Source organism: Dreissena polymorpha, chromosome 9 (genome assembly GCF_020536995.1).
Source record: "Dreissena polymorpha isolate Duluth1 chromosome 9, UMN_Dpol_1.0, whole genome shotgun sequence".
Classification (NCBI taxonomy): Eukaryota; Metazoa; Mollusca; class Bivalvia; order Myida; family Dreissenidae; genus Dreissena; species Dreissena polymorpha.
The window spans coordinates 57,279,155-57,297,762 of NC_068363.1; the positions used below are offsets into that span (position 1 = coordinate 57,279,155).

An 18,608-nucleotide genomic window follows, 5' to 3' on the forward strand; every position below is an offset into this window, starting at 1 on the left:
AATGTGGGTCGTCATGTAACAAGGATCTTTGATTAAAACCTTTCTTTGCCTTCGCGTAAACCTTGAAAATGTACTGGTTTCCTCTATTGATAATCTTCTGGAACGTCTTATGTTAAATTGATAATTAATTAAATGAAGTAGTTCAGATGATGAGCAATAGAGAAACTTAACAAATTTAGGCCGTGGCATACTTTTTTAATTGTACAGTTCTTTGTCATAGACTGTTATGTTTTTTAAACCAATATCATTTGACAATTAATAAAAAAACGAATGGCTGACATAAAATTGATGAATGTATATTTAACTGTTACGGCGTTGTTGCCTATATTTCTTAACTGATCTTTCCTAATGAAACTTTCTCAATAAACTGTAAATATTAGAATAAACTTTTAAAACAGAAAACATGTATTTATGTTGCCTTCAATTTTTATGAATAAATAGTATTAAGCGTGACGACGAACATTTTGAATACACTTCTGTGATAAAGCGCAAACGCATTCCTTCATGTCCCCATTGTGGATCAAGAGCGTTTATGGTGTGCCTGTGACGCCACATGTCGACACATGTGCATATAAGATTTTCCCGATAAGATGCGTCATCTTTCTTACTTGACTGAAATATAGGTTGTTGCGAGCATCTACGGAGCTCGCGATGACACGAATTTTGTTTATAGATATATCTTTAGTTTTCAACATGGCAAATATCACGTATCATTCTAGCTGTACCATGATGTTAAAACAAGCAATTTGGAGGTAATATAAAAAGCTATATCCGAGAAAAAAATACTGCTATGTTTGTGTTTCCAATCTTCAAAACCGCAAAAATCGATGGAATCTTTCAGCTGGCAATTTAAGTTGACAATGCTAAACAAATCGCGATGATAAAACAAAACCTAGTTTTCTATATAAATATATACATGTATATGGTGTGCAGCATGGCCAATATCATGTATCATCCTACTTGTACATTTTAAAAACACACACAGTTTTTTTTCAAATCCTTGGTGTTAAAACAAAAACAATATTGCTTTGTGGAGATACAAATGATGTTTTTGTATAGACCATGCCTCTTTTATCTTATATAGAAGGCAATAAACCAATCAAGAAGTACATGACACTTTAATATTCCACTTGTTATTATGTTATACACCATATGGATTTTGGAATAAAATAACATTGCTTATACATAAAATAAAAGGTTCTCCATCATTATATTGTACCGTGTATTGAACATGCTTAAATGTATGTTTAATTATAAAGTATGAGTGTAATATTTATTAAATTGCTGATAATATAACTTGAAATTTCTTTCAAAATGATTTTGCCAATCTCGTAAGTCACAGACTTTCATAATGGCAGGTTCAAATATAATCGTTGTTCTTTTCTTGTTGTAAAGTTAATGTAAAGTATAATGATTAAAATAAATCTAAAATACAGCCATACATTTCTAAAACATTGACACGTGTTTGCAAACGTGATGAAAAGCCATTAAGTTTACAAGCTATTCACATTAAAAACTTGTATGCATATTAACAAACGTAGTGCGTCTAATGTAACTTTTATTATAATACCCTAACGTCCGTTTCTCATTGAGGCTTAATTAAGGATAGTGTCGATGATAGTAGTCAAAACTATTAAAGGATATTCATTAATTGTATGTGCGTCATTTACAGTATTCAAGAATTTATCTTAATCATCATGTAAAACCAGCACGCAATATATATGGAACCCATAGTTGTCTTATCTGAACAACTCATATGGGCATAATTATTTGGGACCCATGCGGTGCCTATAAGTGTCCCAAATGAATCTAGATTCCATATTTTCAAATATACATACTATATGAGCACCCCGGCATATTAGATACATTTCAAATAGAGTTCAATAAATCAAACTTAATGAACGTTGAAGCTAGGATTGTGACTTCATTTAGCCACGATTTTAAAATATATCTCCTCACACTGCATGTAGCTATTCGTCTCACAGCTTCTTACATTTCCTGGTTTGCAGATTCGTTTGTACCTGTACTAGAAAACACACACACACTAAAAGCAAATACATTACATGTTTACGAAGTGCAGTACATGTGTACGTCGTCCCTACCTATTTCGACATGGCATGAAATGTTGACAACACTATGCATGATGCTCTATTATTAATTAAACTCGTGGATATCTCACAATATTAATCTGTCATATTTAAGTACACATTCATGCAGTTCTGTTTACATGTGTAGTGCATTTACGAGATGCCAATGATTTTCATGTAGGCCCAAATCCGGACCGGACTGACATGGAAGGAATTTTTCCATTCATACATTTTTCATTCAATCTAGTATACATTAATTCAAGTATTCATTCATTCTTGTAATAAATTTCGTTCTAGTATTCATTTAGTTTAGTAGTCATCAATTATAGTATCTATTCATTCTGGTATTCGTTTATTCGAGTATTCATTACTTTTAGTATTTATTCATTCTAGTATTAATTCATTCTGGTATTCATTCCTTCTAGTATTCATTCATTATAGTAATCAGTGATTCTAGTATTCATTTATTCTAATAGTCATCATTTATAGTATTCATTCATTCATTCATTCAAATATACATTCAATCTACTATTCATTTATTCTAGTATTCATTCATTCTAGTACTCATTTATACATTCTAGTAGTAAGTCATTCAATCTAGTAAAAATAAATAAATTCATTCATTTATTCAGTTAGTCATTCATGTAAATATTATTCATTCAATAAATCAATCAAAAGTTCGATTTTTAAATAACGCAAGGAATCTAATTAATGTTCACCATAAACTGTTGCTCACATTTAGGGAAGAGATTTGATTTATAATTTGTCAACCGTGAATCATATTAGGCCACAACAGACATCCTAATATCTATTTCAGCGTCGTTTATCATCAATACACATATTATTTTATTTCATCCTATTCTATAGTTCACTGTTAACTCTACATGCAGACACAATTGACTGCACGGGTTCCCATCGCTACCACGCCACGGGCACGGCTTACTATCCGGACCCTAGCTCCCAGGAGGGAGAATACGTTGATATGCGGGACACGCCCTTGCAAACACTTCATGTACATGCGCTGGGTCACGGACTATGTTTTGAAACGTGCAAATTGCAAACGTACATAACTCTGGATGTATCGGATTACACGCCTTTATTCATTTACGTACACAGCGCTTTGATATTAACCACTCCTTTATGCGCCTCACAACGTGTGTTTAACTCTGGGGCAAGTGTAGCTATCGTCTTGGCGCAGTATACGTGGAGAGCATACACTAATAAACCATTGGTACGGAGTTGGTCAGCAGAACGCGTTGTAGGTTCGCATGAGAAAGTATAATCATTAGGTGAATGAAAACAATCGATTCGTTTGTGCTTGATTTCAAAATAATTAGATTGTAACTTTTCGTGTCAAAATTTACACATCATATCCAGGCCTACCTTTATGTTACAATATTTTGTCTTTTTTATCGTATCCTTGACATCTGTTCTTACTAAAAAATATGACGATATTTAAGCATCTTATTATGATTTTTATGATAATATATACACATCGTATTCGACTTACCGTTTTGTGACAATAGAAACACATCCTATTTGATTAACCTTTTGATGACAATATCTACACATGTTCTTTCAACATCCGCGCAGATATGACTGGTTGCAAACATAGCTTTGCCGTATCCCTTCCGCCATTACACATAAACTGATGACAATAATTTAAAGTGTAATTGTTAGTGTATAAGAATTCAGTATTTTCTTTTCATTTGGTACTGTAAACAATGCAAACAAAGTTTAAGTGTGTACTTTAAAAGACTGATTTGCATAAAATACAAAATAAAAACAAAACGTTACTTACTAGAACGTCTTTGGAATCTGGAAGGATCAACGCACCGTTAACCAGTACGGGAAGGTTAACACAGAACGGAGTTTTATGTAATTTAGGTTTACCATTTTGCGATAAAAATCTTCACATATTAAACAGGCGTACCTTGAAGGAACGGCCTCCGTGGTTACTGTTGCCATTGACAATCACGCAGGTATTCGTTACGACACGCCCGTCTGCATTCCTGAACTGAACCGGAAGTGCAATCGATTCATCGATTTCAGGGTAAAAGTTGACAATATTAAGCATCGATAAACATAGCTTTACCCTTATACCAAAAAGAGCAATGCCATTTATTGAGACATTTGTTACGATGAATATATTATACTTTTCTATTTTTAATAGAGTAACAAATATCGCTTGAAACAATATTGGCGCAGACTTTTTGGTTAAGAGTTTTTGAGATTGAGTTTAATATTAACAAGCTATGTGTGTTTTATCGAGAGCAAGATAGATCCTTTTGAAACAAAATAGGCAAAACTAGAGACATTGTTACAAATAGTACACCATATTGTATTCTTATCCGAAAATGAAGTTTTTTTCAATCAGGATGTTAATCTCTTTTTAACTGTCTCTCAATTCTTTATATATACTCTAGAAGAGAGAAATCTCACTACAGCTCGACGGTCTTTATTATCTTGTCAGAGAAGTTGCTGTCCGCTATAAAATCACTCATGGTGTAATGGTCACATTATGTATCTCCTGACAAGACTGCGAGATTCACAGGCTTGGTGGGCTGGACGAATATGTCATAAGACCCATTTCGCATGACGGGGGTATTTAAACATCTCATTGCGAAATGTGAATGTCACATGTTAGGACAGTGCTTGTAGATACAAAATTGAATTCAAAATAGCAAAAATAGCAAAATGGCAAATAAGGGTAGCCTTTCATGGCTTTCAGGAAGACGTGCTGACCGAGTACGGCAAACATTTGCGGATAGATAATTAAACGATTTTCCTCTTATCGTGTCACTGTATCTTTTCGGTAGTGTTTGTTTTCTCATATTGAGAGCAAAACTGTGCTAATCGATAATCAATTATATCTTGCCTTGCCGATTTAGTGACCGAGTACATACCATGAAATTCTGCGAGATGGATTTTAACGCATTATTGTAACTGAGTCACAATTTGTGTCATTTTAACATGCAGAGAGTAGTCTGAAATTCCTTACGCTGAACAGCGTTACATCGTTTACGCTTTGCACTGACACAGTGATGAAGCCAAATATCAGATGAAATCTCTAGAATCAGCCAATGAAATATTCGAATGTATTCGTTTCTGCTGGCGTTATGTCAAGGTCATTTAAGATCATATTGTACATTTTATATTTGAATATGGTATCAAAAAAGTTTTGAAACGGGAATTTCCATCATGAAATTATATGCTTAGTGTGATAGGTATTCGATATTCCACCAATGTTCATTTAAATAATGGTGAATACTAATTTAATTTTATATTAACTGGTACTTATTATATCATTTTCATCATATTTTCTTTGCTTTTAGAGATTCTAAAATGACATGCTGTTGTTATTTCGTCTAAGTTATCTCTATAACATAAATAGGATGATAAACAGTGGACACACATCTCGACCTGTGCGCTTAGACACACTCTTCATAAAATTAAATGGGTTGTGTTACTTTCAAACTTGTGATAAAGAAAGCTATAACCTTATTTTGAAAAATTAGTTGCGTCTAAGATAATGCAATAGCGAACAACGTCAGTGCCTTCAGCGCTTTGATATATTACCGTTTAGATCATATATCGCATTAATAATTATGTTAAGAGTCTACTTACAATTATGACAATCTTTTAAAAACAAAACTCATCGTTCGCCTATTGAAAGAAATAAACTGTTTATCATGCACTTTATGAAAACAATTACATGGCCTACCTGACTTGGGTCCCTTGCAGAATGGCAAGAGAGGCAAGGATGGCAACCAGAAGTATCTTCATTGTCAAATCGAATGTTAACCTGCAGTAGTCGCAAACACGCTTTTATACACCCCATCCACTGAGTCGTCATATCATTTGCAGACACTGATAAGGATTGTTTAAAGCTTAAAATAGTCAGAACAGCAAACATCAACTAGTAAAAAAATGCGGATCGTCTAAAACTGTCCAGAGCTGGAGCAGTCACAGCCACGATCCTAATCCTGTTTACAAATATTTCTCTAACACGTGTGATATGCACCTAGTAACGCAGGTGTTTGTCTTCGGTAAACAATCTGTATGTCACGTTGCCACGGACGGCAAGACAGTCATAAATACGATTAAACTTTTTTGATAGGTCCAACATTGATCAGTCTTCCTCAAGTAAAACCACTATCGTTATGATTGTTGGAATTTGTGAGAAACGAGAACGTGCTTGAGTAGAAAACAAATGTATCCTGACTTTTCAACTGTTACCGTTAATAACGCAATATTGTTTTCATGCATTGCATTAAATGGTTACATTCATTCTGATGAAAACCTTAAACTGTTTAGAAGATACAAATTCCCTTCAATAGCCCATGCCTGATAACACATTTGGTTTTAATATGCATTGCAAATTTCACTTTGCAGCTTATACTCAAGATACATCCGGAAAATACTGTGCTTTTACGGAATATGCTTCATTTGAATTATGAGTAAGCAAGCATTGTATGGCCTTACAGTAATAACAAAAGAAGATTAAATTCACGAAGAAGATCGACCTGCATCAATAACCATGTAATTGCTAGTTATTGATTAAACATCTTTAAAGTGAAATTACGTTTACACAAACGCATTTACCACTATACCTTTCAATGTTTTGAGTCTAAAATAACAAGTTTCAACTAAGTATCTTGTAATTGATACTGACACATGTCGGTTTTGCAAATACATTTTACAAATGAATGTGTGAATAACATGAAATTGATTTGGAATGTCAAATACTAAAGAAACTTATAAGCAAAAATAAGCCCTTGTTATCCAATAAATATACATTTAAATGAATCTTACATTGACAACATTTCTCTGCCACATATCTTCTTAAGCTTTTTGACTCCCTGCTTTTTGATGGTCCATTAGTTTCCTAGTTTTTAAATTGTTTGGTACATCCTTAAAAAGCTAAAGTACAAGCACATACATTGTACCTTTTATGTTTACGAATAGCATTGCAAATCTACTACGTCTTGATCAAAATATTCCAAGATATTTGTGAGATGTTGTGCGATATCAACGTACTGAATAAAACATATGGCATACAGTAATGTAAAACTTTAAAATTACCGTTGTTTTTCATATTGTTCACGTTGCCCAAAGTCTTCAAAGTTGTTATTAATTTTCGCACACTTGTAATGTGATAATGTTAGACATACGTGTATATGGGTCCCACGTTCTTTGCATACGGACCACACATTATAATCTTTAAATGTTATCGAAATGTTTCTTTATTTAATGACAACTGCTTAAAATCGTGTCATCACGTCTATTACAAACACGTCACGTCTATAAACAGTAAATACATTTTAGTATTTTTTTTTCTTACAAGGCTGCAATATCGGCCTTCAAATGGGTAGTATCTCTGAATGCCAATATGGTCATGTGAATATAGTTCTCATATAAGGGTAAATTATTGGCATGCAGATATGGTACCCATATTCGTATCTTTGCACAGACTTCTTTCTAGCCTTCATTCAGCTGAACAAAAGGTTGCTATTTGTCGCTATCGCTAAAATAACATTATATTTATATATATCACAGAAAACGTCCATACAAATTAAGATTCGACTTTATGTCTCTGCTCGTGCACGTAAAAACGCATACATGTAGCAATATCTTTCGTCAAATATATTAAAGCTTTACACGACCATTATACTATTAACTTTCAACCATTTAGTCTTGTTTAAATTGAAAACTGTTACCGCTTTAACTGTTCGCTTTCAAAGAAGCCAGTTGAGGTCCTTATTGTGCAACAAACATGGTGATAACTTACACCACAATGTTCTAAAGCTTGATTAAGTTATTTATAAGGTATGCGTTACACGGCACCTGTCGGGGCTCTTGCATAAAGTGTATGACGTAGGCCTACGCCGCTCGAGCCTTTATCGTGTTTTGGGCATCATTTAATTTACAGAACATAATCACAAGGTCGATCGGATCATTTCCCATGAATCATAAAGATGTCGAATCACACTAACTCTAACATATACAGTTTATCAGTATCTATGGCTGGCTGGTTTGATAACATTTAACAAACCCACGGAAATTTAAGATTGCGTGTACATGTACATTGGTAATTTACAGTTGATTGTAAACTTGTTCAAAAGTAAAATTTTCATAGACAAAATCGTTAAGATATATCGTAGTGTCTATGTTTTACTTCTTTTTTTATTAAATCTTTCGAATCCCAACCCCATTTGCATTTTTGGGACATTTAGTTTTCCCGTTTTTATTAAAAATATAAACCTGGGCATACACGGCCTAAAGTTACCGTAACAGTGGATAATTTGCATAATTACACTAAGGTTAGCTTAATCCCGATTAACAAACAAACAGCGAAACAAAAGTATAATACTCAATATGCGTGTTTCTATTTTATTAAATTAATAAGTATCTTATATCACAATAAAACTGCCTCTTTTAAAAGTTAAGAATCAAAACTGCAAATAGGTAACAATAATAAAATCAAACCTCGCTCTCTGTTTACTTCTCCGTACCTGTTAACGGTGCATTGGCGAGTACAATCCTTCAAGATTCTTCAGAATTTCTTATTAGTATTGTTTTCTTATTTCATGCAAATCAGTGTTATTTGGAACAAACTTGAATTGTGTTTAGATTGTTTACAGTACCAATGTAAATACAAATGAATAGTAATACAATCACAATACTATCTTAAATAATTTTCATCGAGTTATGTGAAATGGCGGAAGTTATACGGCAGATCAATGTTTAGATTCAGTCAAATGTGAGCGGTTGTTAGAAGAACATGTGTAGATATTGTCACAAAAACGGTAAATAGAATAATATGTGTAGACAGTGTCACCAACAAGGTATGTCGAATAAGATGTGTATACATTGTCATAAAAAGTTGAAGGTATATAATTACATATTGTCATACAAAATATAAGTCAGAATAAGGTGAATATGTTTTTATATAATTTATTTATACATTTATAGTTTCATACAAAATATAAGTCAAAATAAGATGTTCAAGTACATAAAACGCGCACTGCTGAAAAACACAGTACCATTGATACATAGGTGCATGTTTATATTGCGCCAACACCATTGTTATACTTGCCGCAGAGTCAAACACACTTAGTTTTAAAAGTGAGGCGCGTAGAGGGTATAATCCGTAGCATTTAGAGTAATGTACACTTGTCAGTGACTAAAGGCGCTAAAATAAATATTAAGATGTCAGTTTTGATCTATTATACCTAATGGTTTACACATAATAAGTCTCTTCCCTAACATTTGTTAGAATACAGTTATTGGTGAACATAAATTAGATTCTATAAGTTTGACTTAAATAAAATTCAAAATTTTAAGCTTTTCGATTTGCATTGAATTCTCTTGCTGCACACACTCAAAAAAGGTGTTTTTACAAAATGTACGAATTAACAAAACAACATTCATGCATTGGATTTAATATAAGTCCTGGCATTCTTTCTGATTGAATGCACAAATGCGTGAGTTACTAAATCAATGAATGAATTCACGAATGAATAAATAAATGAATTAATAATTCAATGTTTGAATTAATAAAACCATGAAATAATTTATGACAGTCAGTGACTGACTGACTGACTGACTGAATAATTTAATGAATGAATACTACAATGAATGACTTTTAGAATAAATGAATAATAATATGAATGAGTACTTAAATGAAATAATACTAAAATTAAATAAAACTAGAATTAATAAATACTTGAATTAATGAATGAAAGAATGAATTAATGGTTGATTGAATAATGACATGTATTGCACTTTGTAAATATGTAATGTATTTGTTTTTAGTGTATATTTCTAGTAAAGGTACCACCGAAATTTGCAAACTAGGAAATTCAAGAAGTTGTGAGACAAATTGTTGAAGGCAGTGTGAGGCAGATATTTTTCAAAATCATGGCTAAATGAATTCCCAATCCCAGCTTCAGCGTTCATAAATTTTCTATTTGTGAACTCTATTTGAAAAATAATAATGTAATATGCCGAGGTGCTAAAAATATATTGTAAATTGGCGACCCATGTGGGACCTACGCGAAGACAACAAGCAATTTAGAATCAGTGCATTTAGGGCACAGACGCAGTCCATTTGGGACACTAATTGGGACCGCTTGCGTCCCAAATTATTTTGTCCATATGAGTTGCTCAGATCGGATCAGAAGTGGGCTCCATATATATTTCTTGGTGGTTTTCATGATGATTTAGATAAAATACGTCAAGACTGTTAATGAATCGCATACAATTAACGAAGATGCTTTAATAGTGTTTACAACCATTATCGGCACTATCCTAAATGAAGCCTCATTGAGCAACGGACGTCAGGAAATTATTATAAAACTTACAGTAAACGCACTACATTTCTTAAGGTGGGATACAAGTTTTTAAAATGAAGTGCGTGTAAGTTTTATGGCTTTCCAAAAAGTTTTCAAAACATGTATGCATGTTTAAGAACTATTTGGCTATATTTTACATATATCCTTATGATTATATTTCAAGGAAAATTGCTTAGATTTTTAATGAAGCAAACTATAATTATGAGGATTTCACAAAAGCCTTAAACTGCGAAATGGCATCGCTACGCTGCTTGGTATCAGTCGCTCCGGTGTGGCAACGTCTAATAATATACAGTAATATCAATACATAATCCGGTTATTTGATCTCTTAGTAATACGAAATCAAAGCGCTGAAGTCACTAAAGTTGTTTGCTATTGCATAATCTTAGACGCAACTCTTTTTTTTTTCAAAATGAATCGCAAGTTTCCGGTCGAGATGTGTGTGCACTGTTTACCATCATATTCATGTTATAAAGATAACTGAGACAAAATAACAACAACATGGTACTATGTTTGACGTTCTGAAATCATTCAAAGTATAATGAAAATGATATAATGAGAACAACATATAAAGAAAATTTGCAATCACTATCATATTAAATGAATTGTTGGAATTTCGAATATCTATCACACTTAATATAATTTCATGATTGAAATTTCCTGTTTTGACTTTTGACAGCAAGTACAAATTCAAAATGTAGAATACGATAGTTGATGAAAATAAATTAAAAATAAATTTGCGAGCAATACTTTTTGCTCACGCATTAGGCAGTCATAACGACAACCGTGTTGACCCGTACTTCGTTGTGTAGGCATTACGTGTGACCCTAGCAGTTCATACGGTGTCATACAGTCTCTGAACTTAACATGGGTATAAAACACTAATGTGCTCTTTCGGCTTAGCTGTTTTACACAGCTTTTCGCCTTAAATGGCATTAACATAACGCCAGCCGACACGAATACATATATTCGCATATGTCATAGCCTGATTCGATAAATTCCGTTAACTTTGGCTATATCGCTGTGTCTGTGCACAGCGGAAAGGATGTAGCGCTGTAAGGAATTCCGGACTACTCTCTGCATATTCAAACGACACAAATTGTGACCCAGATATAATTACGCGTTAAAATCAATCTCGCAGAATATCAGGGTCTGTTCTCGGTCACTTAATCGTCCGGAGAAGACATAACTAACTATCGATAAAAACAGTTTTGCTTTCAAGATAAAAAACAAACACTACCGAAATAGTATAGTGTCAAAATAAGAGGAAAATCGTCAACTTATCTCACCACAAATGTTTGCCGTACTCGGTAAGCACGTCTAGAAATCATTCCTGAATGCCTGGATAGGCTACGCTTAATTACCAGTTTGCTATTTTGAATTCAATTTTGTATCGAAAAGCATTGCGCTTAAATGTGCCATTTACAATTCGCGATGAGATTTTAAAGACCCTCGCCATGCGAAAATGAATATTATGCCATATGTACACATCATACATATAGCCCATTCAGCCTGTGCATCTCTCAGTCTGGTCAGGGGATACATTATTACACCAGCGAACAGCATCGCCTCTGAGCAGACTGCGCAAATGCAGAGGTTGGGCTTGAGCTACGCTGACCGAAACGCCATAAGACCCATTGTCGCATGACGCTGCTATTAAATTTGTCGAACGAAAATTGCCATTTAATCAAATATAAACATACAATATTACTTTGGTGAGGAAATTAATTCACAATTGGCCATGAGACGATGTGAACTCCCATCGTATATTTTTTATCTACTCACACTAATGTGTGGTTTGACTATAAAAGCACACGTTTCATGCGGTTAAAATGCGACACAATAATTAAAATTTTGTTTTCAATATAATTATTTAGAAACGTAAATTTCAAACTTTATTTGAAAGTCAGCATTTAAGCCGACTACCTTTTTGAAAGATATTTGTTGTTATATTTAATTTTTTTGAAACGGTTTTAGCGAATATAAAGCATTTGTGCTGTTGTCTATAGTATACCTGTAGTAATTGGTGAACTCATGTTACACAGCATTTTTTAAATTGAGAACTGTAAATAAAACCAAGCTTAACCTTATACTATTGCGTTGTTATTATCTGGTGCAATTGCGAATTCATGAGATATTGCCCCTACCAGATGAAAACAAAAGAACGTTTCCCTGACATATCCAATTTAACCCCGCTGTAGTAGCAAGAACTATCAACGAGGTGAAGAAACAGACGCATGATAGTGTATTGGACTCTTGATATCAAACTATTCTTGTTGATCAGGAGTAGTTTTATTTTCCCGCATCTATTTATAGCATCAGATTATGAATGACCTGTGCTGAGCAAAAGTACCAGGTGATTAAGACGCAGCAGAAAGTGGACTACTTTCATCATTCATAAACATCCTCTTCCGCGACACGTATAATTCAGAAATAGTTTTATTGACTCTTTTCTATATTTGCTCTGTTCAAAACTATTCCATTTTACAGGATACTTACATTATGTTTCAAGTTATAAATTAATTTAGTTGAAGAACTCAAATCTTCAGCATAAATTATACATCTCTTTGTCGGCGCCGATGCGGCAGATGCGGCAGTTATCAGGTCTATCTTCGCGAGCGAACAACTAAACAACTAAAGATTATATGTAAATCTGCCATTTTGAAAGTCTGTGACTTACGAGATTGACAAAACCATTTTGAAAGATAATGTCAAGTTATGTTATCAGCAATTTAATTAAGAATATAATCATAGTAAATAATTAAATATATACTAAATATGTTCAAGACAACGTAGAATATTGATGAAGAACATTTGATTTTCGATTTTACACGGTTATTTTAGTCAAAAATCCATATGGTGTACGAAATACCAAAAGGTTCAATGTATAATATAACGGGTACTACTATATCGGTTTGTTGCGTTTTATACTAGAGTTGCGACACCTTAAGGGTTTCGCGTGATGGAATGAGTGGAGAGATGAAATCAAATTGAAAATCGATTATTTCTATAAAAAAATGGTACGAAAAAATATGTGGGTAGGAAAAAAAAACAAATTTGGGTACGAAAACAAATTTGAGTACGATAAAAAGGGTACAAACAAAATAAGGGAACGAAAAAACTATTTTGGTACGAAAAAAATGGGTACAAATAAAAAATAAGGTACGAAAAAATGTGTGTACGAAAAAAAAATGAGTACGAACAAATGGGTACGAAGAAATTTGGGTACGAACAAATTTGTGTACGAAAAAATTGGGTACAAAAAAATGTGGGTACGAAAAAAAAATTGGTTATAAAAAAAATTAGGGTACGAAAAACTATTTGGGTACGAAAAAAAAGGTTCAAATAAAAATTTGGGTACAAAAAAAATTGGGAACAAAACGAATTTGGGTACGAAAAAAATTTGAGTACGAACAAATGGGTTCAAAGAAATTTGGGTTCTAACAAATTTGTGTAAAAAAAAATTGGGTACGAAAAAAAATTTGGTTATGAAAACCTATAGGGAACGAAAAAATTAGGGTACAAAAAACTATTTGGGTACGAAAAAAAAAGGGTACATATATAAATTTGGGTACAAAAAAAATTGGGTACGAAACAAATTTTTGCACCGACGGACAGACGAAGCGGCGACTATATGCTCCCCCTAAAAAATTTGGGGGGGGAGCATAATAAACAAGTTATGGCAATTTAAAGGTGGTACGCAAACTAAATAATACATTTATCAATTATATGCTTATTCTAAGTGAAAAAAAGGCCATAATTGTTACAAAATGCTTGATACAGTTATCTGCTCTTGTTTATACATTGGGGTCATGTTGGTTAATAAGCAAAATACATGGTGTATGAACGCAATATGTCAAGTGACATAAAAAATATTTGAGGTCATATGCAAACTTTAACATAGATTTATCAATAATATGCATATTATTCTTAGTGAAAAAGGGCCTAATTCTGTTAAAATGCTTGATACAGTAAATGAGTTGTCTGCTCTTGTTTATAGATTGGGGTTATGTCGGTAATGAAGTATGCAAAATATAAAAGCAATATGTCAATGGACATAGGAAATATATTTGAGGTGGTACGCAAACATTCCAATGCGCACGCCGACGCCGGGTTGAGTAGGATAGCTCGACTATATATATTTCATATATAACAGTCAAGCTAAAATCAGGGCTCGAAATTTTTTTTTTTTTCTACTTGCAAAACATTGCGAGCTGCTTTAATACCAACTCGCAAAATCAAAAACAGTCTCGCAAATTTTGCAGGAAACATAAAAAAGTTCGGACATTAATTTAGTACTATTAAAACAAAATCAAAAGTTCTTAACATACACATTTTATTTCTGCAATCATACAAATATATCAGTTCCTTGGACCATAAGGGCATTGTTTTCGAATATAAGTGTGTCGTGTTCACTCAGAAAACAAAGTTTAAGTGTCAGTTTGGGATTTTTTTAATGGGTTTAAAACTTTTCAAATATTGAAAAAAATCAGCTATGATATTGTGTGTTGAGTGCGACGTCACCAAAATACAAATCAACGGTTAACTTTACTTCATCTTTCGTATTTTTTTTCCATCTGTAGGCAAAAAGAAACTAATTATGTTTGGCTTCGACGCCATGTCTGTTCAAGTTCAATGAACAAATGTGAATAGTCAACTGTTTCACGTTCTTTGTTCCAATACTATCCTCGTATCTGTACTATAAGTATACCAGTCTACATACAAGGTGTGCGCTTCCGCATACAGGTATTCAGACGTTCTATAAATTGACCTACGCAGGGCTCGAATTTAACTTTTTTTTCTACTTGCAAAAAATTGCGAGCAGCTTTAATACCAACTCGCAAAATCAAAAACATTCTCGCAAATTTTGATGGAAACATAAAAAACCCTTGGTTTTTAGTTTAGTTCTATTTAAACAAAATAAAAGTACTTAAAATGTATACACATTTTATTTCTGCAACCATACAAAGATATCAGTTCCTTGTACCACAAGGGCCCACATTAGGTTGATTGACCATCTTCATCTATAACAAGTTTTAGTCTTATTTTAAGTTATTTTTTCCACTAATTCACTGTTTTCATAGAAGGATTTAAAATCTGTTTTTTCTAACTAAACGGTTAACTTTGCTTTATCTTTTGTATTATGTATATTTTGTGTTATTTCCGTCTGTGGGAATAAAGTGACAAGTTATTTTTCGCTTCAATGAACATGTGTGAATAGTCGACTGTTTCACTTCCTTTGTACCAATACCATCCGCGTGTCTGTATATACCAGTCTACATACAAGGGTTACGCATAAGGGTTCTTGGGCGTTCTATAAATTGACCTAAGATTTAGTGATCATGCGTCGAGCAGCATTATACCTACTCATTTCTTTTCACTATTTACTTGCAAAAAAATACTAGTGGCTTAAAACTTGACTCGCATTCGGTATTTTTTACTCGCATTTTGCGAGTGTGCGAGTGTTAATTTCGAGCCCTGTAAAATGTAAATATACCATAAACAACAGGCTAACCTCAATCACAACTTTAATGCAATGCTTATAACAATAGAGATACAATGATATGCCAGGGATTGAAACTAACTGTTTACTATTGTGGGCAACCATCTTTAGTATTTTGGTTGCCCAGATAAAGAATAACGAGCCCAGAAATATGAACATGTGAATATTATACATTCTTTTAATAAAATAATAGATAATTAAATACATTTGGTGACAACACATGTTCAATGCATGATGTTTTATTATGAGCCTGAATTGAATCATGTCCTATTCCTAAATAATGAATGTTATTTAACTAGTATTGATCCATGGTGATCAATTGTTTTTCAATTTTTATTGCAGTGAATTGTTTTAAGCTTTAAAAAAAAGAAGTTTACCAACTTTTGAAATTGAGTTGCCCAGGCCAAAATCTACTTGCCCCGGGTTCACGGTAAACCACTTATTTCCATCCCTGTATGCTCTTCATTTCCTGTTCTTCCATCCCATTCTCAAAATTAAATTTAAAGCCGATATTTTTTAATAACATTAGTATGAATTACTAACCATTATCACCCAAAAAACAATTTTACAAAGCTGTAATCCCGTCGTAGAGATTTAGTTTACTATTATCAGTGTTCTCTTTAAATACCGGCTGCTAGCGATCTTGCCGGTTACATTAACTCTTGATGCCGGCTACTTTTCCCAAATATATCAAGTAAATGTCACAAATGCTTTGGTTTTACTGCATAGTTGCCGGCCATATAACTGGCTACTCAAATTTTTCTGGAAAACACTGAACTATGCATGACAAACACACAAAAATTAAATACATCTTAGATTCATTGTAAAAAATAAATTGACACTTCCAGCTTGTCGTCACTAAAATCCAAAGATTCAAATAATTTTCCACGAGATACGTCAACAATTGCGTAATCAAATGAATGAAAAATAAAAGTAAAGAAAGCCGGATTTTACATTAATTTCAGGTTGAAACACAACAAGGTAAAGGTAGTCGGTGAGATATAATAATAATACAGTTAGTAAGGCTCGTACCCTGGGTACGGTAAATATACTAAAACATACCCGGGAATTTTAACACTAAATCGGTTGTTGTCGGCTATTTTGTAAAAATTAATTATGTTTACATTTATGTCAATTTTCTGTTAAATGGCATTTATACAATGTATTATCAAAACTCATTTTTACAATCATTAATGTGATTCAATTTAAAATCTTAAATTGTTTAAAGTCGCGTCATTGTATGACGTTGTCAAGTATATTTTCCGCGATGTCGCACGTTCACTTTTTACCGTCATAGATTTTTTTAAAGAAACATTTTTTGGTTTGCGAGGTCCGTTAAATGGGGAACACCATATTTGGTATTTATATTATGTTTTAACAAATAATTCATGCTGTGTAATAAATATTGTATAAGATATTTCGATATTTATTGAAAATGTTTCAAATTGTTATTTATGAAACCTTTTATTCTAATGAGTGTATGCTATCATATTATACTTCGAATAGCAGATCTGTTGTACTATAATCGTATTATTCATTCTTTATTGTTAATTTCATTTATTGTAGAGAATCGTCAATGTTACATCTAGACGCCAATCCTTGTCGTTAGTGTTAGTTTTCAATGCTTGTTATCATTGCCGTCAATGTTAGTCGTCAATCCTTATCGTCATTATACATGAAGGAAATAAAAGCAGAAACAGAGACGTATTCTTGATTACTTGATTATTCCTACGGCGTCCTCTCAACACTCATACTAAAAAGCATGTTGATGCAGATTTTTTTTAAAGAGAAGTTTCTTTAAGGTAAACAATATTGTTTTACTTTAATCGCTAGCATGTTTAACGACATCGGATTTTTGGCAGATATACAACTCGGATACAATCTAATATTTGCGGGTATGTTTAAGTTTCTTTACTGTACCCGGGCTACATGTAAGTAAAGTTAAGAGTACCCGGGGTACATGTACCGGTAAGTAGTACCCGAGCCGAGAATGTCAATTGAAGGTGTTAGAGATGCATTGAACCATAAGATTAAAAAGGGTAATTAACCACGGGCTTATTAAAATTAAAACGATGACATTACATTGTACCAGCTGTTTATTGTTGTATACTGTAAGCTTGAAATATTTTAAATAATGTAAACAACTTACCTTGTATAAAGTTGGCACATTGTTGTCAGGTGTAGAAACTATTATACTTATTTCTGTTAAGTTGCACTGGCTGAACCAAAAGAATTATGTAGTCGTTTCTAAATAATCACGAAACAATCTACTAATGCATATATGCTTGCCAGTTGCTGAGTTTGTGCATTTCCATTCATTATACTATCGGCCTTGGCAAACAGCGTAGACTCAGATTAGACGCCGCATGATGTCTGCTATTTCGTATTTGGTACGCAGAAGATTTGCATATCCACGGGTGTTTTATGTCAAATGTTATGGTTTTCAATAGATCGTATACTTATCTACAAAACAGCGAATTAGCGTTCACTTTACATCATTTTTAATTATGTTATTTTGTTAATACTTTCTCGCGTTCTTTTCGCCATTGGTCGACGCCGTCTGCTATTTCCAACGATGAAGATTTCCATATCCACTGGCATTTTTTTATGTCAAATGTTAGTGTTTTCCAATGGATCGTATACTTATCTACAAAACAGATA

General features: G+C 33.1%; 2 protein-coding genes across 3 annotated transcripts in view; one reads left to right on the top strand and one right to left on the bottom strand.

Annotated features, from left to right (window-relative positions):
* LOC127845792 (E3 ubiquitin-protein ligase MYLIP-like) overlaps positions 1-18,608 on the top strand; it is a 239,331-nt gene that overhangs the window by 136,017 nt on the left and 84,706 nt on the right. The gene's annotated exons all lie outside the window — the stretch shown is intronic.
* LOC127846070 (uncharacterized) overlaps positions 10,655-18,608 on the bottom strand; it is a 41,402-nt gene continuing 33,448 nt past the window's right edge. The window contains exon 3 of the mRNA XM_052377248.1: positions 10,655-10,725. Within this exon, the coding sequence (XP_052233208.1) occupies positions 10,655-10,725 (71 nt within the window). The remainder of the gene's footprint in view (positions 10,726-18,608) is intronic.